This window comes from Falco peregrinus, chromosome 2 (assembly GCF_023634155.1).
Source record: "Falco peregrinus isolate bFalPer1 chromosome 2, bFalPer1.pri, whole genome shotgun sequence".
Taxonomy (NCBI): Eukaryota; Metazoa; Chordata; class Aves; order Falconiformes; family Falconidae; genus Falco; species Falco peregrinus.
Window position 1 is genome coordinate 119,775,000 of NC_073722.1, and position 25,555 is coordinate 119,800,554.

General features: G+C 50.8%; 1 protein-coding gene across 1 annotated transcript; it reads right to left on the bottom strand.

Annotated features, from left to right (window-relative positions):
* Window positions 1–468: 468 nt before the first annotated feature.
* Window positions 469–23,597, bottom strand: CDR2L (cerebellar degeneration related protein 2 like). The gene is made up of 5 exons (XM_005243633.3): window positions 23,136–23,597; window positions 10,531–10,643; window positions 9,025–9,173; window positions 7,932–8,096; window positions 469–6,100 (listed from the first exon to the last, which is right to left on the bottom strand). Exons 1-5 carry the CDS (start codon window positions 23,212–23,214, stop codon window positions 5,215–5,217), a joined length of 1,392 nt encoding a protein of 463 aa, XP_005243690.2. The 5' UTR covers window positions 23,215–23,597; the 3' UTR covers window positions 469–5,214.
* Window positions 23,598–25,555: the final 1,958 nt, after the last annotated feature.

The following is a 25,555-nucleotide window of genomic DNA, read 5'->3' on the forward strand; positions in this document are numbered from 1 at the left end:
CACCGTGGGGGGTCTGAGAGGGGTGTTATGGGGTCTGTGGGGCACTATGGTGAGGTGTAGGAGGTCTGGGTGGGTTATGGAGTCTGGGGGGGGGGGATGTGGGGGGTTGTGGGGTCTGGGGAGGGGTCTGAGAGGGGGGTTATGGGGTCTCTGGGGCCCCATGGGAAGGTGTAGGAGGTCTGTGGGAGGTTATGGGGTCTGTGGGGCACTGTAGAGGAGGATGTAGGAGGTCTTTGGGGTGTTATGGGGTCTGTGGGGGGGATATAGGAGGTCTGGGGGAGGTTATGGGATCTGTGACAGGGGATGTCGGAGGTCTGGGGGGGGTTATGGGGTCTGGGGGGGCACTGAGGCAGGCCCTGCTGCAGCAGGTGGTGGGGTAGCTGGGGACATGGATGCTGGGGTGAGGTGGGTGTGCAGTGCCCCGGTGTGACCAGGGTGGGGGGCACAGCATGGGGTGTGGGCGGCCCTGGGGTGGGTACTGGGGGTGGGTTTGGGCAGGTGGTTTCCAGCTCCGTGGGGCAGAGGTAGTGGTGGGGCGCAGTGTGCTCTCGCCTGCACCCCACACCTTGGCAAGCATTGACAGCCAGCAGTGAAAGTGAAAATACATCCAGCATTTTTTATATACTGCCTAGTTTTTGCACCTGGGATGCTTCAGCTTTCAGATTTTTATCTGCGCAAGTGTGCTAAAAAGTTGTAGGTACGTGTATATATATATATAAAAAATTATTTTTTTTTTGAAAGCCGATACAGCAGCACGTACGTGTTTCCAGGTCTGTCTGTAAGAGAGACGCAGAGGTGGATGGGGGATGCAGGGGCCTGAAGCACTTGTGGAAATCCTTCAGCTCTTGGTCCTGTTGGAGCTCTCAGGTTGGCTTGACAAGAAGGGTGTGCATGTGAGAGGGGCAAGGATTGCTATTTCTGGCAGCAGGAAAACGCACAGGCAGGGACAGGGCTGTCATTTGCTCTGGTGTTTTGACAGGAGCTGACAATCTTTTGTTTAAAACTGTGGGTGAAGTCAAAATGGGTGTTTTGAAGCTGGTAGAAAGGCAGCATGTGATTTGAGTATCTGAGCTGGGTCCCATCAGCACAAAATCAGGAAACTCTGTCCTCGGGAACGGAGCAAGTCCTGAACATCGATGGTCAGTCTGCCCTGCCTGCGGCTGAGCAGAGCTGGGGGGCCAAGGGGGGCTCCACGCTTTGTTTTAATCAGATCTCTGTGTCCTGGGGTTCTTCTGCTCTGCTTCCCCCATCCAAACTTGGCTGAAAGCAGAATGCTTTAAGGAAAAAACCCAGAACTGTCAAAGACAAACCGTGCCATCTGGTGACCTTAATTTCTTACAGGGAACAGGTAAATGTTTGTGGTTTGTAGCCAGAGGGATGGGTAAAATATCCAAAGCAGGATGACTCATTTTTACCAACTGTTGTCAAATATGTCGGCATTGTTCCTGCGCTGGTCACCCACACCAAGGACGGTGTTGTCATGTGGTGCACAGAGGGGCTGGGATTGAACCTTGAAGGTCACGCGGTTGAAGCCAGGCCCATCTAAAAGGACATTTCTCTGGTTTTGCTTCGTTCCCACACTGCGCTGCTGGGTGCAGGTGTCCAGACAGTCTTGGTAAAAAGCAGAATGGTCTCTGCTGGGGTGGTTGGAAGCAGCTCTCCCTGGCAGCAGGGCTTGGCGTGACAACGACTTGCTTTGGTGTGTCCCAAGAGAGCCAAGCTTTTGACATTTAAGCTGGAGAAATGAAAAGCCTCGGGAGTGATGCTGGCAAGCTCACCCCCTTGGGTGATGGTGGTCACTGGTGAGCAAGAGCTGTAAAGAGCCATCCCTGAACCATGATGCACAAGCTGATGTGTCCAAGGAGCTGGTCACTCCTCGTGGGAATGAGGGCACAAGCCATGAACGTAGGAGCAAGCTGGGACTTTGAGGGGACCTTGCAGAAGGTCTCAGCTCCTGTAAGAGAGAGAAGACTGCTGAATCGGGAAGTCTTCCCCATGAGAGTTCTGTAAACCCCTTGAATCTGTGCTTCAAGTGGTCCATCCCTATTTGTAATGGGCACTTTCCTGAAGGGTTATTCAAACTGGTGGTAAAGTAAGAAACCAGACTGGATCTGGTGGAATTGCACTTGTCTAAATGTCATCTTTCAAATCCAGCATAAAACTGAATTCTGGACAAGCTGTGCCCTTACTGATCTTGATGCTGTGAGCTGAACAGGGTCACTGGTTTTGCCAAATTCTGAAATGAATCACTATTTCCTATTACATTGTACTTTTTCTCGTCCATTTTAATTGCATGCAGTATTTTTCTTCCTGTCTTGAATCACGGGGGTGTGCTATTAAATAACTGCTGCCACCTATTTGACCAGTTTCTGTGGTGTGGTTGCTTAATACTCTCTTCTTACCTCATAGTGGAGTTGTGTAGTTTTCCTTCGTGTTTTCAAAGCAAATTTGAAAAGTTTAGATCGAGGGTGGGATAAAAGGCCAGAAGATACTTATTTTTTCCTCCTTTGATTGCTGGAAGCCTCACTTAAGAAAAAATCAAGTGACTCTGACTCGCACAGTCATCAGGACATATATATATGGCCACTAATATTTTTGGATGCAGAAAAAAATGCTGTCAGCACTTTGGTGAACAAACTGCTGATATACGGCAGCTGTTCCTTTGTTAAGCCAAATACTAACATTGTGTTACTTACATCAGTCATTTTTGGATATGTGGTTTTCAAGAAAGACCGAAATGAAAATAGCATTTGAATTGCAAGCTTGGAAATTGTACGGTTTTACAGAGACTTTGGAGTGGACAGAAGAAGGGGGTTTATCATGTGGCAAATGTTAGTAGTCCAAGTGCATAAAATGTACGTTATATAAATAATGCAGCAGTATAGTTCAGCATATTCTCTCTGCTTTCTTCAGAGAAGCCTGAAGCATTTTCTTGACCCAAATTGAACATGAAAATCAAAGAAATTACTTTTAAGAACAGCAGAAAAGTTAAAAGAGCTGTAAAGAAAGTCTCGGCTTTGAGAATAGTGGTGTTTCTTTTTATTTGAGAAAAGAATAAAGTATTTGAAAATATATTTAATCTGCTGTACACTTAACTGTGATGCTGATTCACATGGGATTGTTTAAAATGGAAAGTGAAGGCGATCCTCTTCCCACACCTCTGCAGCAGCCAGATGACTCCAGGGTAAACACTGGCTGACTTAAACCAACATCGCTTCAGCTATCCCCTGCTACACATGTTGAATTAACAGGGTGGCGAATGCTCTGAGAAAATCAACAAGGCTGCTTTTTTTGCTGCTGTTGTTCATTTTTATTTAATTTTATTAGACAACTGCTTTCCATTATAAATAAATAAGGCATGAAGGTTCTCCATACTGTTACAGAGCTGATAGCCACAGTCGTGCGTATGGCTCCTAATATTTCTTGAGTTTGGGGCCATAGGGCACCTGAAGATGCAGCGCGTGGAAGAGCGGAGTGGTTGGTGGTGGGTGGCTTGAGGAGGAGACCTCTGGAGCAGGTGGGGTTTGGGCATCGCACTCCTGCCAACTTACCGCCGTGGTACTCAGCTTAACAAAAGAAGGTATTTTGGGGGGTATTTTTTGGATTAATCCCATGTAGAGTGAAAGAAAGGTGGCTCCTCGTAACATCGAGGACCAAGACTCAGAGCATAATTACCTTTTAAACAGTCTTCCCCCTCCAACGCCACCTTCTCATTTATTTTCTCGATGTTGCAAAAATCCCAACCGTTTACCCAAGATTTTGGGATGTAAGCTGGTGAAAATAGAATCCAAATCTGGCCTAAAGTTTCTCCAGGCAGGTACAGGATAGGTAGCTTACACTGAACTGCTTGATTTTTGTGGCTCAATGCTCAGGGTGTTGCCTAAGCTGTAATGAAATGCTGCTTCTCTGCCTAAAACAAGTGTCTGACCATTCAAGGTCAACATCTAGTCTGCAAAAAATGGAAACTGGTGATTCCTGAGACTGCAGTGGCCTTTTGGCTGTGTGTTCGCATGTCTGTGGAAGCAAAAGTGAGGAGATTGCAGTGCTGGCAAGTGAACTGGAACGTGAGAGGTGACAACCTTTGGAGACAGTGTCTCAGCCAAGAAAGCTTATTTTCAGCAGAAATCTGAAATCTGTCCTCTCGACTGGGGAGATGTTCAGAGCAAAAGTGTGGGGCAATGTGTGATCAGTGCTACTGCTGGCACCAAAGCTCCTGGCGCCGTAAGATGCTTTATCCCGCTTGCATGCGAGTCACTGGGAGTCAGTTTTGCAAGCCCATGCAAGCTGCATTTGAGGAGTTTGCTACAATGGGGCAATGTCAACCTCTGGAAGAGCACAGCCCGGCGGGCTGGTACCCAGACTGTGAGATGAAAGCATGTCTCTGTCACTGTAAAAGCACTTCTTCCCTAGCTTATGGGAAAGCCTTGGTCATTAAATTCCTACCAGGCACAATGCTTCACCTGGGCTGAAATACTGGGGCAGCTTTGAAGTGAGGAAATCCCAGATGCCTACGAAGTCTGGAGAGCATGGACTGGAATACTAAGCGATGCTGATGAAGACAGAACAATCAGTTTTATGTTTCTCTTCAAGTTTTTCCAGTTGCAATGAGCTTGCATTGTAAATAGCTGAAAAACCTGACTCATAAGAGAATGGCTTAAATAGCAAGAACGTACTGCCCTTTGGGGAAGGGGAAGGCGTAGACAGAAGTCTTTTGGGTACAAGCGTAGGTTCTTAGCCATAAAACCGAGGTGGAGGGCTGGACTGGTGTGCTGGAGCAGCCCCTGAAGTTCCGATGGCTTTTTGTTCTACTCTGAAACACTGCGCTCCAGCTGTGGCAGGATGCTGGAGGACATCCAGGCTTTTGCTTGCAGATAACTGGGCTGTAACACAAGCTGAAAAGGGTGGAGGAGGTGATCGCTTTTCTTTTTTTTTTTCTTTGTGGTGTGGTTTACGTTGCTGTTGTGATGTCTGGCAGCGGCAGTAACTCATGCAGAGATCCGTCATACAGTTTCTGAAATCCTCTAACTACAATGTACAATTGTCCCAACGAGTTGTCCAGAGCCCAAGCTTAAAAAAGTGAATTGAGTCTCTGTGACGTTTTCTTGCTCGTAGACCTCTCAAACCTTCAAAGCAGAGGGGCCACGTGGCGTTTTTGGGGCTGAAGAGAAGACTGGGCTTTCGGAATTGCACGCGGGAGTTGCGGAGAGGCAGGGCTCATTTGCTGCTCTTGTTTTTCACCTTTGTGGCATTGATGTCTGCTTTTGTTTTCTGGATGCGGGAGAAGATCTCTTTAAAAAGAGCCTTGTACTCGGGCTGGCTCTGCTCCAGCCGCTTGTCCACGGCCTCCACGTGTTTGCTGATGGTCTTCTCCATGGTTTTCCGCTCTTCCAACTCGTGTCCCTCACCTCGGAAGTCTCTGAAGGAGCTGTCGCGAGAGATGGGCCGGGACGTTTGGACCCCTGTGTGGCGCACACTGTCCTTGTGCTGCCGGCATTTGCTCAGGAGTTCTTCGTACTTCTCCAGCAAGGCATGATACTGCTCGTCCACCTCCCTCAGGATGGACATGCCCCGTTTGCGCACGTTGTTAGCGTGCAGCGTGTAATTGCCCTCGTGCCGGCTCACAGCATCCTTGGTCACGATGGCATTGAGGGCTGTGTCACTGCAACTTTTCCGGACAGGGTGGTTTGGGGAAGGTGTCATGGATGGCCCGTGACTTTTTCCTCCCTCCTCCTCGGAGAGGTCAATGTAGTCTGCTTCTGGGGCGTTATTCAGTGGCTCAAGGAGGGCCTCAGACAGGTTGTCTTCCCTGCTGAGCAAATACTTCTTGACCTGTTTCATCTGTTGTAGCTCTAGGAGCTCTGCTTCCAGTTCCTTGATGCGCAGTTTGCAGTTCTCCATCTCACACACCCGCTGCTCGAGGTCTGAGTACTCCTGAATAACAGAGGTATACTCCCGCTCAACCCTCTCCTTCCGCTGCTTCTCCTGGTTGACTTGGGACCTCAGGGAGTTCACCATGGCTTGGAGGCGCTCATTTTCCCTCTCCAGTGGCTTCTGGTTGAACTCTGTGGAAGAGCTGTGGACCTGGAATGCATCCTCATACCTGAAAGAGAAGAAAGACCCTTGAGAGAGTCTGACCAAGTGACAGTCCGTGAGGGACCTGTGTCGTCTTGGCATGTAAGTAATTCCACTGATGCCCAGAAAGGAGGAAACATGAGCTCATGGAGTGAGATACATCTGCTCCTGTGTGCCAGGAGACCACAAGGTGTGGCTGGGGCTCTTCTGGACCCTGTTCCAGAGAACCTGCACCCTCATTTGGTAACAGTGGTGAAAGACAGGAGGGAAATGAAACCCTAACAGGTAAAAGACTCATCTGGTTAATGACAAGCCATCAACATCGCTGTGAAGCAAGGATGAACGGTCAAGTGCTAGCAGTCTGAGCTGAAAGTAGAAGGCTTCGAGTTTTTCTTGCTAGAGGTCATAAGCTACTCACTGCATCACAGACTTCACCAGCTACTCACTGCATCTGCCAGCAACCCCAAACCCCACCCAGCCAAAAACCAGAAGCACAGGCTCTGCTGTCCTGTGTCTGGGAGATGCTCCAGAGAGGGTGGGGGAAGATTTATACAGCAAAGGAGGCACACAGAGACTTTTGACAGCGTTGTCTCTTCTTCGCTGCCTGGGAAGTGATAATAAGCACTTCCCCCTTCCCTGACGTTGCTGTCAGGGAAATCAGATTTTCCTCCTCCTCAATGAAGTGCCCATGGCATCCTATCTGGGTAGAACAGATTGGAAGAGAGCAAGCACCGTGGCCTCCTCTGGAAGGCATGGCTGGTGGTGGTGGGTATTGAACAGATTTCCAAGTTACTGAAGGGCAGCCTGACCTTCAGAGCCAACTGCAGAGCTGCAAGCTGAACGGAGGTCCCGAGGCACCAGGGGGAGAGTGGGGCTGGGGGGAAAAGAACCACAGAGACATTAAGTGGATTTTGCTGGGGGTTAGATTATGGCCTCATAAACATCCCCGTTGCTGCTGCAGTAAAAGTGTCTTTTGTTCGTATCCTCTGGTAGAGGATGCTTTCAGTGACAAAGTTTATCGACCGCTTATCTATTTAAAGAAGCCTCTATTATGGACAAAGCTGAGCAAGAAATGCCCTCGCGAGGTCAGTGAAATAACACAGTGGCTGGGTTTTAAGGAGGATCAAGTGTGCAATAGTGCTGAAGGTGTTTGTACAGCATTCGGCAGCACGTGGCATACCTCAGTGTGTGACTGGTGCTCTGGGGGGGGGTGGGGGTGGTGGTACTGGAGTCATACAGGACAAAATGCACCATCTCAACTGGTTTCAGGAAGCCGGAGATGCTGGGAGGGAGCTGCAAAGGGAAAATGGGCTGTGCTGGATCAGGAAGGGAAGCTGCGTGGGCAGCTTGAGGTAAGGGTCCTCTTCACATGATGTGTTACTGGGTGGGCTGTACTGGGAGAGGCTGGTTTGAACTATCTAGAGCTCAAGCAATGCGTCCTGTCTGGCATGTGTTCCTGCACAGCTCCCTGCCAACGTGCCAGGAGAGTCCCAGCCCCTCCAGACAGCATCTCTCCCCTGCAGCCTGGTGCAGTGCAGCTGCGTGAGGCGCCCACGTTCTCCTGGGGGGCTATTCTTGCCCTCTGAAAAAAGAGCTTATGCCTCCCCATTCAAGGGGGGAGGCTCTGCCCCGTGAAGGCTCTGCTTTGCCAACGCCACCTGATTAGGCAGGCGGGCAGGAGGTCCTCCCTCCACCTCCAGCACCGAGTTTCAGGCTCTGATGCAGAGCCTAGATCCCTATGGGGGTGGGGGTGGGGCTTTTGCACACACCCAGAGGGCATCACCCCCCGCATCCCCTGTTCACGGGCAGAGGAGGCGGTGGCGAAGGTTGGAGGGGTTGCTGAAGGCAAGGCTGTGTACCTGGGGCTGGAGCAGAGCTCCTTAAGGCAGGGGAAGGTGTGGATGGTTCGGCGCCGTTCCCTCTTCTCCCGCCGAATGCGGAGCTGCTCCAAGCTCCGCATTTCCTCCACCTGCTTCTGCAGCTCTTCCACTTGGTTCTGCAGCCCCTCGATCGTTTCCGTCAAGCTGCAGAGAGAGGAGGGAGCACGGATGGGGAGTCAGGCACTACAAGGCCTTTAAAGGTGCTTTTTCCCTACAGAGAAAGCCAGTCTATGGGATGTGCTTCCCCTTCCTAGCACGTGCCCTGGGAGTATGACAGTGCTTTTCAGGGCAGCGGTGGGTCTTTCTCTGCGTGGTTGCTCTTGAATGGGGGCGTTTGTAGAAAAGGGTGGGGGATTGAAACAGTGGCGAGGGATCGTACTAATTTGAGACCCTCTGTCCTCAAATTGGTTGGCTGAAACAGTCACCTCTGGGACATAAGCACTACCCTGGAATATTTCTGCACTAAAGGCAAGCAGGTGAGCTATTTACTCTCTTGTTTCTCCCGTAGAGATAAACACAGAGAGACCAGGCAGAGATTTTGTTTTGTTCTAGCTGTGAATGCAGTTTGTAAAACTTTCTGCTCTGAAACTCCACTGCACGGTCATTTGCAGAAGGTGCTGCATTGCAAGGTCTGTTGTTTCCAGACATGACCTTAATCATAGGCTTGTTTTAGGAAAGAAATACTATGGATAAACTGGTGTTTCAGTGTGGACTAGCCAGGGTTTCATTAGATGCTGGATCTGTGCCTAGTGTTGCTGCTGGGCTGCGTGCTGGGGGCCTCCCTGATATGATTATGTGTCTCTTCTTCAAGGAAACACATCCGAGGAGAGGCTGCCATGCCTCTCTCCTGGCAGCTTCAGACATTCTTTTATCCAGCCCTCGTCCCAGGGGTGTCTGTGCTGTGGCTGACCTCTGCTAACCAGCATCGGTGCAAAACGCTCGTGTTGTAAGTAGCTGCAAAACCCGACTGATAAGAGAATGGCTTAAATAGCAAGGACATGCTGCGCTTTGGGGCAGGGGAAAGGTGAGATGAAGATCTCTTTATCTGCAGTGGGAGGAGGGGAGGCCGTACCATTGGATCTTCTGTTGAGATGTTTTGCTTTCAAGCACAAGCTTCTGGTTAGCTAGCTCCAGGTCCCGTGCTGTCAGGTCCAGCTGCTCGTAGACTTTTGCGTGCTGCTCGTTCATCTGCCGCAACATCTCTAGTTGCTTGGTCAGGTACTGCAAGAACAAGTGAAACAGAAACACTCCACATCCAACATCCAGGTTGTTTCACAGGTTGTTTCTACAGCTTTTGCTTCCTCTGAGAACATGTTTTGTGGCTGATTTATCCTCTGCCCGGTTGAAGCTTCTTCCACAGTTGAAATATTCATACCCCTGCCCACTCTATATAGGTTTGTGTCTAAAATATGATTGAGCTTCCCCTGCCCTCTGTGAAGGGCAGTAACCTCAGTCTCTCTCTATTCAGCTGGTTTTTTATCCCCAGTACCCAAAGAAAGTTGATATCCCTGGGACTGCAACCCTTCACCAAAGCTGACTGAAATTGGCCAGTTGGTTACTGGATCGGCTGACAGATCGATTGCAGAAGCTGCGTTTCCTTGGGAATTCAGGCTAAAACTCTGAGTCCGTGAAATGTGAGGAGACCTGCCATTTCTGTGTGTTCACAGACCCCTTTCTGTGAGCCTGTCATCACAAGATTTTATCCTGCAAAGACTGGGAGAGGGGCATCTACCCAGATGATCACTCTTAGCTGGGACCAGACCCAAATCCTATAGCAGCCTTGCTTCTGAAGGGCTGCTGTAGGGGGTGGCTAAATCCATCCACCAGATTCCTTGGACATCTGCTGTCAGATCCCTGCAGCCATCACATCTCGCTCTTGTGAACTTGCAGCCCTCCTCTGCCCTGCATCCTTTTAAATCAGGGGGGGTCCAATCTTTTTTAATTCACAGATCTCTAGAAGTTTTCCAGTGGATGAAAACCCTCCTGGCACAGCAGGTTTAAGCTTTTAAGATCAGTTCTGTGGGCTCTTAGAAATAACTGCCCTGATCCCAAAGGGTGCCTGAAACAGTGGTTTAGATTGCAGCCCTTGGAGAAAGAGCTATTTGATGCCTCTAACAAAGGAGGCTGTGTTATGGGGGTGCCGAGGGGCCAGCTGGGAACAAACGCGATTATAAATAACTGGAATCAAGGGAAAGCTGCAGCAGAGCAGAGCAATGAGCGTGAAGGCTGGCGGATGGGCAGGGAAAGTCCAAATGTGACCCAGATGCAACCTGGTGCCAAAATCTGGTGTGCACAGCTGAGTGGAGTGCAGGGGTGTGAGAAGAGGGGAAAATACCAGTTAGTGGGGGAAAGGGACCCTCTCCGGGGCTGGTATGATCTTGACCAGACCTTACCCCATCCCGCTTCAGGCACATCCAGAAGATACTGTAACTCCTGTGCCCCATGGCACATCCCTTCCTCTCTGCTGGCATCTGAGCTGTTGGCACTGGTGGAAGCGCCCCTTCCCCATCATTGCCCTTAGGTGACAGTGGTGGCCGAGCAGCTCCCATCCCCACCCCTGGCCCCGCCGTGTCCCTACCTCGATTTCCTGCACTTGCTCCTCGTTGGTGGCGTACATCTGCTGCAGGGAGTCCTCCAGCTCTTTGTTGCGCTCCAGCAGCGTCTTCCCCAGCTCTGCGGCCAAATGCAAGTCTGAAAAGCAGACAGGAAAAAGCTGCTGCAGTTCCCGCAGCCCCACGGGTGGGTGCAGTGGGGTCCCCAAATGCCACCGTGCCACACAGCAGCACATTTTGCATGGCACTGGTTGTATTGACAAGCTTTGACATGGATGTACGCTTATGGGATATACAGGATCTGGCCTCTTTTCTTTTGCCAGGCTGCAGGAGCCAGGGGAGGCCAGGCTTGGGTTATCTGCAGCTCCTCCACGCAATGAGGATTTGGTGCCTACCTGACTGCATAACCCTTCTGCACCGCACTGCACACTGCATAGCCAGAATCAGGCCCATGAGGTTCGGCTGTGGCAGGTGCTCAGCATCTCCATCCCCTATCACCAAGACCTGTTGGGCTGAAAGGGGCTCAGCATCCATCGGAACAAGAGCAAGGCAAAGCCCCGTGGGACCCTGGGGATGCTGTGTAAATTATATTATTATCTCTAACGAAGGTTGTGCCTTGCCTCCCCTGTCAGCCTCCATCCATCACCCGCTAATAGACTGACACGAGTAATAAAACCATGCGTGGCCCGAGGGGGCTGGAAGCACCTTGCACATCTGCCATCCGGGCAGCACCGCGTCGCCGGGTCTGTGGCTTTTTCCTTGGGGCTGCTCCAAGGTGAGGAGAAACCGCTTTGTGTTGACTGTCTGCCACCTCTAAACGCCCTTAGGAAGCTACTGAAGTAGTTGGACTTTAGGAGAACTGCGGGGAAAATCGACATTGACAGTGTAGTTGGTTTAAAATACTGGGGCTGCCTCCTGGGTAAGGAAAAAGCCCCAGGACCCTGTGAGTCCTGCACTGGCCAAAGCCTGAGCACATCAGGTGTTGCTGCTTGTGGGCCTGGGGTGGTACAGCTGGCTCTGATAACAGCCCTTGGCTTTCCCAGGAATGGGCTGTCATCTTAAAGCCTGACCTCCTATGAACATGAGGGTTTCTGGTTTTCCTGGTGCTTTTAGAGATGAGTTTCTAGCCCTTACAGGGGCAGACTGAAAATCTGGCCTTAAACCTTCAAAAAGATAAGAACACGCATCAGGACCTGTTTCATTTCTCTTTCTCTCTCTGGTATGGTTCTCATGCAGGTTTAGATAATTAAGGAGTGCCGATCCTGTAGTGTGCGAGGCGACCTGGGTCTCCTGCCCTGGCATTTTCTCAGCTCGTTGTAATGCTCCTCTCCAGTCTGCCACTAAGGATGTGTTTTGCAAAGGCTCTGCTGGGGCTGAGAGCAGCTATAATTTCTTCCAGTGACTGATTTGGCCATACAGTTGATTGGGAAAGAGGGATATCTGGTCACTAAGACCAGAAGAAGGGGTGCCAGGTTGCTTACGGTGTATTCTGGCCCTGGGAAAATCACTGATCTCTCACACTTTAACTGGCACATCACAACACTAGGCTCCCATTGACCTCTCGGACACCAGTGCTCGCTGGGAGGAGCGCTATTCCTGCTGTCAGTGCTTGGGATGGGGCTTTCCTGATGGATAACGCTGCACTGTGGGAAGTGCCGCTGTGTTACTAGTTTTTGGGTGATGGCCGTGTTTCTTTCTGTGTGGCTCCAGGGATGCTGGAAGGCTGGCTCCCCAGATGTCCAGCCAGCAGCTGCTCAGTGTGTCCTCAAATCTCCCCTTTACCATGGAAATGTTCTCTCCAGCTGTGGCCTGCATTGCAGGGTGTTATTCTAGGCTGTGACCTTTTTAATTACAATCCTTATCATTGCACAGTGACCTGGTCTGAGGGCTACGATTGCAGCTATCAGTGTAATCAAGATATTGGCACGTTTCCCTATGGACAGACTTCCTCCACCTATTTATTTATTTTTTCTTTTTTTTCCAAGCACCCAATTTCCCCAGTTTCCAAAGTGCCCTTGGGAGACCGAGCGTTTGCTACGCCAGTTGGGGACAGGGGAACAGCCAGATGCCAGCAGAGAGGGAGGACAATTTGTGCCTTTAAGCAGCTTGGGGCTGTATTTAATGGCATCGTCACCTTGCCAGAGCCTTGCTGGAGACCGGCACCCTGTAAATCGCATCCCTTGCAGTAAGCAGGACCCCGGCACAGAGGCGTGTAGCGAGAGGGCTCCATGCCGTGCTCCAGGTAATGAGGCAAGTGTGTCCCCGTCCCTGCGGATTACACCAGTGCTCTCCCACCATATGGCATCCAATTTAATCAGCTGGGGTTGAGTTAAGTGGATTAGCCAGTGCAAGATCCTGCATTGTAATTTAAGGGGCTCTGTCAGCAATAATTTAATGGGGGAAATGAGCAGCGTTTGGGGACAAGTGGGAAAGAGGAAAGAATGGGGCTGAGCTCTGAGGAGGAAATTGATTCTTCGTTTCCATTTTGAGCATAAGGGCCTGAGAGACTCCAGGCTTGAAGGACATGGGGGAATTGATTCTTTCAGTGTCTTTTAACTGCCTCAGCCATCGTCATGCACACACTCACTCACTTTCTGCCCGCCAGCCAGCCAAAGCATCCTCGGTAATCCTGTCTCATCCACCTGCCTTGTGCCCGAGTCCTCTTCCCCACCTGTTGGTCTCTCCCAGGCTGTGGGACTGCGGGGCGGGAGGGGATGCTGTGTGGAAGTGCATTAATGTTGTCTTTAAACCAGATCTCTCTCAATCGTTGCACTAATTGTGGCTCTGCATGGGCTGGGGGAGCACACGGCTCCCCTCCTTGGAGACCTCAGAAACCTGAGGCTGAATGTGAAATTTCAGTAAGTTGTTTGGGGAGAAAAGGAACTACTTGGGAATTTGGGGATTCCCCCTGCATAGCACTCTGGTTTCCCTACAATTTTTTGTATTCCTCTTTGCTTCTCCACTATCAGATCAGCCAGCCAGTGCTGTATGACTTGCCCTAATTTAGCAGATATGCTGATCCCTCCCTTCCCCCTCCCCTCTCGATGCAGAAAGAGAAATAAAGTGGAGGGGAGCGGCTGTGCTTCGTGTCCTCTCAATGTGCCCGATCCCTCTGCAGCATGCCTGCGCCAAGAGCACCACCGAGAAAAGGCCAACATTCAGCTTTAAAAAATGGATGTCTTGGTGTTGCCCAAATCCGATTTGGGAGGGGATTGCAGATGCAAACTCTCCTGGGCAGCACCAGCTCGGTGCCCTCTGGCTCCCAGCACTGCAAGCGCTGACGTGACCCTTCTAATTAACACCGGCCAAGGAGACACCCTGTGTCCCCAAACAAAGAGCTGTGCATGGAGCAAAGCAGAGGGAGGGATGGAGGCTGCATCTCCCTGCAAGCTTCTGTGGGAAAGGCGCCTGAGCAAAGAGGGAGGAGAGGAGAAGAGAGACCATATGGTGGGAAGGGAGCGAGAGTTGAACACGAGCAGTGCTTGGTACAGGGGAGCATCGCTGGGCAGCTCATCAAGGAGGCAGCTGTCTGGAGCTGCGGAGATCATCTCCATTAGCCCAGCGCTAATTCTGCTAGCTCTGTGTCACTGAGGAAACTTGAAAAAAAAAATAATCCTCATGCAAAAGCTATAGCAGGTTGTCTTTGACTGAAAGAGGCTGATGAACAACCTGCAGGGTATTGCCCTGCTGCAGCATCTTGTGGAAATGCTGGCACAGGCAGATGTGCTCTGCTTGGAGCTGCTGTGGAGCTGGGCGCTTCCCCAGCCAGCTCAGCCTTCGCAGCAGCTTGCAATGAGGTCCAAAGAGGGTTTGGAGCTGTTTCTGCCTTCTCAGTGCTGGCCTGCATCTGTCTGGGCAGAGCACTTTTTGTCATAGCTGCTCTCTGAAGGGTTTTTTTCCCCCCAGCATCTCCTGGTTGTGCCTTTGGGGGAGTGTAAGCCTAATGTCAAGCAGAGGAGTTTTCGGCTGCTCTCGGCACGATGGTGATCCAGTAGCTGTTCGATTGGTCCTCATAAATACGGCTTTCTGGAAGAAGCCACCATCTGGAGCAGCTGCTATGGGCTTTCCCCTGTCGTCCCTCTTGGATAGCGGGATTCATGCGTTTAGGCTGTGAGAGAACGTGCCCGCTGCTCCGAGTGCAGGTGAGGGATGCTGTCCTTTGCTCCTCACCTTTAAATACACCAGCCCTGTCCCCATCCTGCAAGACAGGCAGGCTTGCAGGGGGTGACAGAAGTCCTTTGGCTTGTTGTGCCAAAAGGCAGGGGTTTATGGCACATGTATCCGCAGGTCCTTTTCAGCTAAGCAGCCACGAAGGAATTACTTGTGGTCCCTTCCTAAAGGTGGGGCTGTGGAAAGGGCTGCTCCTCTCCTGCTGCTGCAGATGGTGAATTCACCTGCTAAAGGGCGGAGAGGAGCAGCTATCAGAGCTCTGGTGTGGAGGTCTCTGGAGGAACTCCAGTGTGCTTGTTAGCTGATGGATGGGGTAGGTTGAGAGTTAAGAACTGATGTTTAATGCTGTTGACGTTTAATTTAATTGCATTTGCTGTCTGCTCCATTACACATGGGTATTTAGAGTCAAGGGTAGGTGCAATTATTCCTTTCAAAATCTAAATAAATGATGTTATGCTGGTTTACTGGAGGGTAGGGTGTACTTGCTCCTCATTTATTTTTCTTCTTATTGCAGGAGATTGTGTTATCTGGGTATATTATAATGAATATTGGCTTTAGTATATCACTTACTGCTGCTCTGTGGTGGGTGGTGGAGGCAATCTATGTACTTAGCCCTTGTAAGCCTTTGCAATGGAAAGTGCTGGGATGCAGAGAAGCAACTGCCATCTGACAGCATCTCACAAGCAACCTGGAAAAGCCTTTTCAACATGCCCATTCCACAGATGATAGTGTTTCCCATGGCTAGGCAGAGTTTTCGGAGAGCCACCAGTGTTACTGCTGAGGCGTGGATTCTCCATCCCTTTTACACTGGCATAACTCGAACATTGCTACCCAGTTCAGCTTTGCACTTGACGTTCTGTCTATTTTTCGTGGAGACCTGCCATTTTGGTGGAATCGGGTATACCACAAAGGCAGGGCTCGCTCTGTGGAGCAGCCTAATGTGGCAAGGGGGGGAAGATGCCTCTGGCAGGGCTGGGTGAGAGCAGGCAAAGGGGGGGTGTGAAGCCCCTGGCAGCACAGCCACCTCCTCCCTCTTCCTCTCCTCATTTCAAACTGGTTCTAGCTGGGCTGACGTTGGTCACACAGGCGTTTCTGTTAGCCTAATGAGATTTGCTGGATTTCTTGCTTGCTTTTTTCTTCCTTTTCTTTCTCTTGTGTAATCTGTTATGTATCCCTGGGCTGCCTTTGGCTTTGCAAGTGTCCCTGGTAGGGTGGGAGCTCAGGTGGTGGCAGAGAGAGGTGGTTTGCGGGGGGTCGAGGCAAGCACAGTGCAACGAGAGCAGCTCCCTCTGTGCTGTCTCTGGTCCCCTGAGCAAAATTGGCACCACCAAGGAGTGGAAAACTCCGACAAGGGGCTGAGGGCTGCAATGTCTGTAATGTGCTGTGCTGCAGGGAAACCCTCCAGCCTCCTCAGCCCCTGCTGCTCCCTTCCTTGCCTTCTGTATTTTTCAGTCCTATGCAGCATTTCCTTTCTATCAGCTCTTCTTTCATTCTTCTCTGATGCTCGTCAGGCTTTTTTGACTTAATTGATACTCGCCTTTTCTTTCTGCTCTCTTACCGTTCCGTGCCCCAAAGCCTCCCCTGTATGTTGACGTTTGAGACCTAGGATGGTTACCTCTGCTTAGAAGCTGTATGTGCCTATTCAAACACATACAAGCAGTCCCGTCCCTGTGCCCACAGCAATCAATGTGCATTTTGCCAAGTTGTTAGAGCATGATAACACAAAGTATGTTATTAGACCATGGTTGGGGCCCCATCTGCGTCTTTCCCTGATGTTCTCTTATCTAAACAGCCTCAGTGCCTGTGTTTGCCTTGTAGGCTAAAACAGTTTCAAAGAGCTCGGTGACTGGTGGCTTGGAGGCTTTCCTAGTGCACCTGGATCAGAAAGCGTCCTAAATAAACACATACAAGTGGAGTTCTTGAGGAGAAGCAGCGAGGAAAAAGGAGGGAGAAAGGAAGCCAGTGCTTTCCTGTGTGCACTCCTCCTCCGGGCAGCAAAGCTCTGACTAATTAATTATGTTGGGATGCAGAGAACCGTGAATAGAGGCTTTTACTCTTTTAAAGGTAAAGACACAGAAACGTGGATTGCTGCCATGTGGCAATCTCATCCCCCCTGTGTGTTTTTGGGCAGGAGGTTGTTAACTGACCCGGGATGAACAAGGAGGATGAGCATCAGGGAGACTTTACATGTCTGCTGCTGCTGCACCACAGTACTGTGCATGTGCAGAGCCCCAAGCAAAGGCAACCTGTGAAGGACAGGTCATGTGTCAGGGAACAGTGCCCACAGCAATGGGCTGCCCCAACCATGTCAGCTCTCCAGCCCTGCTCATGCTCATACAATGTATTCTCCTACCCTGAGCCGTTGCCAGCCAGCCCTGCTGTCCTTGCTGCCTTCTTGCTGGGGGGGGGGTGTGTGCAGACAGGACCACTGATCCTGAGTGGTGTGGTCTCTCAGGGAGCAACCAAGTTCCAGCACAACTGTCACCTGCAGCTGCAGCATCCCCCAACATCACTGCCAGCACTGCGGCTGCTGGTTACTCCTGTCTGCTACCTCTCATGGGCCAGAGGCATGTAGGTACAGAGAATATCCATCTTCCACAGTCATGTGTTAAAGCTAAATGCAAAAAACAGCCTGACCCCCTGCAGCAACACTAAAAACCCACACACCTCTTTTCTGGCACCCCCTCTGCTTGGCTTTAAAGTGTATCATCTTGCACGCTGCTGCCCTGTTACTGCTCCCTTCCCATCCACTGCTGGGAAGTGCTCTGAAGCCCTGTGCCTCGAGGAGCACCTCACACACAGCCCAGCTGCCTTGTGCCTGACTCTTGGTACTGGCTGGAGATGCTGCCCATGTAGCAAGAGGTCCTGACCTCAGGTGAGTGATCAGTGCCACTTGTGGAGCTATGCAGGAAGAACACAGTGCTGTAGCCTTCCAGTCTGAGTTTGCAAGGAGAGGGAGTGATGAAATACTTGATGTACTCTCAACATGGTGTTATTTATGTCCATCACTAGTCCTGGGCAGGGTGCAGGGCAATGCCTCTTTCAGGAGCCCAACACCAAAACCAGTGCTCCTGAAGCAGCTCTGCTGCAGAGACTGATGCTCAGGGGGATGCACTGCACTGCTCCTTGCTCTGCCTCTTCCTGCAGAGACCAGTGCTCAGCCACCGCCTCCCAGTCTAGCACGTCTTCCCAAAACTCAACACTTGCTTGCAGGCCAAGAAAACTTGGAGGACAGCATAATAATGTCCTAGCTCCCACTGCCATCGCTGCAGCTGCGTAATTGGAAGAGGTCATCAGGAATCTGGATACCACACACTTGAAGGACTGAGTTCTTCAGGGAGGAGACCAGTTAACTGAGTGGTGCCAGGGCAGCTGTGCTGCACATGGGATAAACTAGAGTGGCTTCCCAGAAGGCTGCAGAGGAACAGGCTGTTTAAACCATGAAAAGAACTGTCACCTTTTGGAGAGAAGGTCTACAACTGTTTGTTAAATGCGCATGGAAGAAAAGACAAAAGTACAAACTCTAACATACAATCATTTTAAAATTCCCAGCTGTGCAAAGACTGGCAGTTGTGTAACATCTGGTCTCACTCCTTCAGGGTATTTTGTATTGGGGATACTTTCCTAAATTCTTGGCCCACATAAGTATGTTTGAGCACCTTAAGCAGAAACTTTGGAAGCCCTAGTGATGCGTTTGGTGTGAGCACACAGATCTATTGGAGTTAGGTGAGGTGGGAATATACCACCGTGCTGCTCTGGGAAAAGCCTTTTAGTAAAGGTGGAGTGTGTGCGGGAGTGAGCAAGCCATGCGTGAGCAGGAGCAGGAGCAGACTCTGGTGCTGTCACAGCTCTGAGCGGTTCCTGACTGTCACACTGAGTCAACGCATCTGCTCGGTCACCATCCAGCGCTGGCTGGCACAGGAGAAAAGGAAGAGGATTGGGAAAGGGTGGGGGTGGGGGGCCAGGCTCCCTGTGCAGGGTGTTAGCGGCTGGTGCCTTGGCTCCCGGTCCCTGGGCGCAGGGCTGCGGTGGGGGAAAGTCCTTCAAGGGCTCGGACTGTAAATCCTTTGCACATGGCCTTGCCAAGGAGAAATGCCACTGTTAGCTGATTGTTTCAGGATGGGAGATATGGAAAACTCTGATTTATTTTGCCAGTTTTCCTTTTGCTTCTCCTTTTCTTCGCCCAGCAGCTCCTCTGATTCCGCTCCCTCCCACAGCTGGAACTATGTGCCTGGGGGTCGGCAGATACAGAAAGGAGCTTCTGGAACAGACTAGGAGGGAGATCCTGGAAGTTGCTGTGTGGGGCTCTCTTATGCCCCTTTTTCTTGCTGTCTTCACATAACAGGGGAAATATTATTCTAGGAAAATACATATATTATTTTTTTCCTTCCCCCCGCCCCAGTTTGGTGGCTCTCATCCCTTCCTCAGACTAACCTAAATGTCATCTTATTTCCTTGTCTCCTGTGACTTTTCTAGTCCCTCTTACCATTCCCAAGCAGCTCAGCAATTAGTCGCTGAAAACTTTCCACTGCCATAGGTGACCTGCTGTACTGCACTGCTAAATAAGTAAGTGGCTCAGCTACTGCAGGCAAAACTCTGTCCTCCTGGCTTGCCGCTGGGGAGGAAGGACAGCGAGTTAACCACTGCACTCTGAAGGACAGGCAGGCTGCGTGGCTTCTCCCCGGAGCTGGATGCTGGGATAACTGCATCATGAGGGACAGAATTCACGGTACCACCTGCTCCCCAGTGCAGTGAATCCTTCGGGCAAAGCCCATCGTGAGTTGCAGTTCCATGGGCCACCCCACACAGGCTGGGTGATGCAGAAATCCCAACACTGATCCCCTGGGTTTACCTCAAAGTCAGGAGCCGGTCACTGGAGCACTGGTGACCCTGTGTCTTAACGGATGAGTTTGGAGTGGTGCAAGCTCAGCACCTTGTGTCGTTTTCCTTCTTAGCATGCAAGAGATCAGATGCTTGGCAGGAAAAGGAGGAATTAAAATAAGATCCTTAAATCTGGAGACCTTTAGAGGTTACAGCCGTAAAGTCCTAAGCCTGCATTGCAGATGGGTTGGCCCAAAAGTTTCTATGGCTGCCCAGGAGGAAAGGACTACCAGTCCTGCAGTGGCAATGAGATGATGTGCTGGTTCTTGTACTACTTTTGCTGCTGCCTAACTCAGAGCAGTGCAAGGCCGTTTTATTTACACCGCAAGAATCACCCCAGCACTTAGGCTGTATTTAGGCTCCAGATTGCAAGGGTGGCTTTGAGAGCTCTCCTCTTCAACTGCACCCTGCTCTTTGGCTTAGACCTGAATGCTGGCAGGGAGGCCGGGAGGCTGGGAAGATCAGGGAATGCAACGGAGTGATTGCAAGGAGGACTTGCCTTGGGAGATCGCTGTGGGGGAGGTGAAGGCTGGAAGTGGCTGGCAGAGATAGCTGCTGGGTTTGCTCCCTGCTCTGTTTGGATCCAGATGTGATTAAGCTGGCATGCAGCCGTTCTGAACACAAATGCTTCTGATGAACAGAAAAGGTGTCCCCACTTATCCCCAGCTCAGAGTCTCTAATTTTAGTTCATTCATTCTCTCAGGGTCTGGCTGGATGTACACCCTGCGCACAGGGGATGATGCAACTCTGGCCACATCATCAGTTCTCAATGGCTGGAAAAAGGTTCACCATCACTGTACTCTGGTTTTAACACTTAGGGGCACAGATTCCCCAGCCCATGGAAGGTGAGGCTGTGGCTTGAACCAAAGCAGCGCTGACATGTACTCGTGCTTAGGAAGCCTGGCCATAAGCAAAGCCATGCTACCAAGCAATCAGAGCTCCATTTTTAACACCTTCAAATCAGAAAGCCTTCTCAGAGGGAATATCATAAGAATGAAACACCTCAGAGGACACCACTACTGTTTCCATGTCACTGCTAAGTATGCCGGCTGGGATTTGAGTCTCTGCTTCTGTATACTAAGGCATCTTGGTTCAATGTCTGGAGGTACAATGTCTTGGTACAAAGCCACGGAGGCTTACAGCATGCTAGGAAACAGGTAAAGGAGTCTGAAAGGCATCAGCTTCATTTGAATGAGGCTGGAAGGGGCGCTTCAGGGGAAAAAAGAGCAATTGGGGTTTTATCTTCTTGAAAAAATTAGTTAACTTCAGCAAGTTCACCCCCTGTGGGGGGGTGAGGAGGAAAGTAACAGGTGCTCAGAGTGGAGCTGGAGGCATGGTTTCCTCTGTGGTGCTAAAATGGTTAATTAACATAATCATCACAGAGCTCCCAGTTAAGCCATCTGTTGCTTAGCAAACAGTTTTGGATGTAAATGTAATAAATATTTGATGATGCTGTGAAATGACGACAAAGGCCCAGCAACCAGAAGAACCTTCTCTGCTCTCCTAGCTTGGGTTGTTTCTTGCTTCTCCCACCCCTCACTCCTAAGGAACAGTCTTTAAGCCTATGGTTTTGTCCTCCGCCTTCCTGGCGCTGCTGCCAGGCGTGGGTTTCTGTGCGACCCTGGCCTGTTGGCATGCCGATCCTCTTAGTAATGCTGGCCCACAACCGCCTCACAATCGTGCTACACTGGATGTCTTGCACTGTGCCTCCACCCCTCATTTCTAAACCAACAGCTTCACAGCTATTGCTGTCACCAAAGACCTCCAGATACTGCCACACTGTAATGCAAAGGCGCAGTGTATGTGGACAAAGTCTAGCACTGTCCTTCACGATGCTTTGTGCATCATGCAAATTAATTACGGTTGTAATTACCCCGTAGGACCTTTCCAGTTGGCTGATTTTAGTTAAAGCCTTCCCCATCTCTCCTTCTGAGTTCGTGCGAGCTGGTGCAGCCCCCATTCATACAGGAGGCTGCAAACCCCGCAGCTGGGCTTTGTTTTGGGTCTGTGTCCTGCATGTGCTCAGAGGTGGAGTCCATCCCCAACATCAATCCATTATCTGAAGGCAGTTATTCTGCATTTACGCTGCCGGGACAGAGCTAGGAGCCTGGCCTGCAGTGGGAAGGTGGTTTTATTGCTGCGAGCCAGTTGTACGGTGCCAGTGCTGACTCATGAACCTGACACCAGGGACAGCGTTAGGCTAAAAATCAATTGGTCCCACGTTGTTCAACACTCCTTATATTCATCTGTAGTTCTGCTGTTCCTCAGCCTGTGTCCTGCCCCTGGACCAGTGCCCAGGCCCCTTGTGAGCCATGGGAAGACGTCACCCAGAAATGTGAATTTCTGAGCATTCAAAGGCTGCACTGTTTATTCGGCTGATAGCTCCATCTCCATGCTCTGCCCCGGGTTAATTTGAGCGTTGTGTTTCAAAGAACCGGGGCCAGTACCCTGCGGTCGATACTTCCTGTTAACTGAGAAATTGGGGTTAAACCCCAGCTGCAACAATCCCTTGGGGGGCTGGTTATCATTCCTTGCTGGGCCTCTGCCCTGCAGCTGAAGTTGTGTAAACTTTAAATCATGACATAATGTGCTGGAACTACGGTGGGTAGAGGCGCTGCAGCTGGACCATACGTCCCTGCTGACAGTCAGCTGGCTATATAACTGTTCCGTACCTATAGTGCGAGGCGGCCGAGGGGTACTGTATTTAGGTAGGAATGATTTTTCCGCTACGCGTTGACAAAGTTCAGTTCATTCCTGGGCCACTGGCTGAAACAGAACTTCTTCCAATTATTTACTTACTGCGTGTTAACTCAAAATATTAAGATAAGCAAAATAAAATAAAAAAGAAGCCACAAATACCCACAGCTGCCAACTGTCCAGCCTTAGGATAAACATTACATAGAACTAGTGCAAATACAGGTACAGATACTTCAAAACAAACTACACAAATGTGTGTTTGTATTCCAACAAGGTTATTTTTGCTCTTTGAAACTTGGCCTTGATTTTTTTTTTCCCTCCTTCTCAATTTCTCCTGCTCTCATGGCTGATTGGTAAAATCTCCAGAAATAATTAGGTGACTTAGAAACTGAAGGTCCCTTTGGATTTGGGCTTGGACAGCAAAAGCTTTTGAGAGACACTTTCAGCATCCTCAGTGACACATTATTTCCAATGTATTGATTTCTAACTAGTGTGCCTGCTAACTCTACCTGCAACTGCTCTGAGAAGAAAGCAATGTCATAACTACCCCTGTGTGATTCTGCCTGCAGTAAGTTTTCTGGGGAACCAGCTTCCTTGTGGATCACCGAATTTTTGACCCCACTGATGCTCAGGATAAATCTGGGCTTCCCTGCCTCTAGCCATCGGGTTTAAACTTCCCACCGCCAGGACAGCAGCTTGGAGCAGCAGAGCTGAGATTTCCACGGAGGTGCTGCTGCAGGATGAGGCGGTGGCTTTGCCAAGGAAATATGAGTCTTGAGAGAAGGTATCCCACCCTCCCGTACCTGGGATTTACCCCTTTTCCTGCCCCCGCATCCCCCTGGCCCACCATCCCTGGCAGCTTGCTGGGTGCTCCCATCCTTACCCTGCTCCAGGTCCTGCTGGTCGTACCAGGGCTCCTCTTCCTCGCTCTGAAACTCCTCCATCCTGTCGGCGCTCAGCATTTAGCACCAGCGGCCCGGGGAGACGCGCAGCATCCGCCACAGGGGACCCCGCCGCCGCCGAAAATGCGGAGCGGGGATGGATGCGGGGATGCGGGCGGGGATGTGGGCGGGGATGCGGCCTCGATGCCCCGGCCGGGCCGGGAAGGGGGGGTGGCACGACGTGGCACCCAGCGCCTCGCCGCTGCCCGGGCTCTGCCTGCCCGGGGGGGAGGCTTCCTCCTGCCGCCAGGGCCGGGGGAGGCTCGGGAGGGGGGATGCAGCGGGGACGTGGCGGCCGGGGCGGGGGGGCACGGCTTGCACGGTGCGGGGGGATGCACAAAGGAAGGAAGAGGGCCCGGCGCAGCCAGACAGATCCTCAATCCGCAGCTCGGTGGAGACCTCTAGCATGGAAATGCTGCAAGGAAACCCGGCGAGAGGGAAGGGGGAGGCGAGAAGAGGCCGGCCGCCTCCGCCTCCTCCTCCTCCTCCTCCTCCTCCTCCTCCGCTTCGCCCAGCCCTGCCGCGGGCAGCGGGGCGGGCAGGGGGCTACAGGCAGCAGGGTTTGGGGTGGGCAAGGTGGGGATGACCTGCAGCCCCCCTGCCGTGATGCCTCCAGCTGGGTCCAAGCACCCCTGGGGAGGTCAGCCAGGAGCAGGGCTCGCTCCAGCGCTGGCTGGGATGCAGAGGGTGTCCTGGCCTTGCCATGGGCTTCTGGGTGACCTTGGGCAAGTCTCAGGACCCTTCAGTGGGGATGTCGGTGCCTTCTCTGCCCTGGTGGGTTTGGATGGGTTGCTCTTCAAGATGAGGGTGTTTCCAAGCTCTCTAGCTGGGGCTGTGGAGGGGGAAACCCCACACCAACAGCCCCATAGCATCACCTCAGTGCTGTGTCTTCCTTAGCTCTGCCTCCAATTCTGTTCTCTCTGATTTGCCCCTTGATGAGAAATTGGTGCTTCTGATGCTCTCTTACTTTTGAGGACAAACTCTCATGTCTTTCTGAAGAGTGGAAGGAGCTTAAAATTGAGGGAAATGAGGATTTGTAGAGTCCTGAGGAGATGTCTGTGACATATAAGTTCAGAAAAGACTGGGGATTCTGGTACTCGCTTTGCAGCTTAAGGGAATGAGGGTTAGAGAAGGTCATCTTTCTCCTACTTGCTAGAGTGGAGATTGGTCCAAGGGGGTTTATTTATCCTTGTCAGCCCTGGAATCCATCAGAGAATCAAAGGTCCAAATTAAGTCATGTGACAGTGGGTTTAGATGGTGGGTTGAGGTTTTTTTGCCTTCTGTGTGATGAAACTCCCTGGATTTATGCTTGATTGCATTACCTTGCAGTGGTGCCTACAGAAAAGGCAATATAAGACGTTTACGCAAGAGCAGCAGACTGTGCATCCAGAAAAGATGGGATCTGTGTCAGAAAACTCTATCCAATCCAGCAGTGACAGGCAGCTGAGAGCCCCTGGGTGATTAAAGCAATGGCTGGTGCTCAGCTCTCACATACAGCAGTAGAGGAGAGAGATAAAGCAGGGAATAAGAGAAATGTAGACTGTTCCTCTCCTCTTCTCTCCTCATAGACCTCTCTATAACCATCTACATATTTCCGAAATTCAGTGCCTGCCTGGAAAGCCTTCTGCCTTAATGTCATTGCAGAACAGGATGGAGGAGTCTCCTAGAAGAGCATGGTGTTTATAACTCAGCGAAGATAATCAAGCACTTTTGGTATATCTGGAAGAAAGCCATGTCTGACTGGCTCCTAGATCTTTTTCTGAGCAGTTTTATTATAGAAATGGGGGCAGGGAAGAACCTTAATTTTCTCATGCCTGTCAGTGTTGGCAGAGACATTTGTCCATAATAACATGCTTTAACTTTTGGTCAGCCCTGAAGTGGTCAGGCAGTTGGGCTAGATGATCACTGTAGGTTTCTTCCAGCTGAGCTATTCTATTAATCGTGAAAAAGAATTCCCTGTGAAAGGTATTCTGTTCCTAACATAAATTATTATCATTTATCTGTGTAGTGTAGCCACAGTGAGTGAGTGATTAGATGCAAAGCCCTAGCCTGTTTGGCAGCAGCAACCTGGTGACATGATTTTGTGAAAATATTTTTTTCCTGTAGATTTTACAAGAATGTCTCAGATCTGACCTGTCACTCGATATAATCAAACATTGGTGATTTCTGTAGAGGTTATATGCGAACAAATGAGAATTCCCACAGCCTGCCCCAGCTGGGGAGTCAGCACATTGCTTTTCTTTGGCAAAATGATCAGGATTACCTCATTTCCTCTGAAGAAAGGAGGTTTGCAGAGCTGAGCATGTGGAATGCAACTCAACAACACCAAAAAGACCTGCTTGCGTTTCACAGAGCTGCTCAG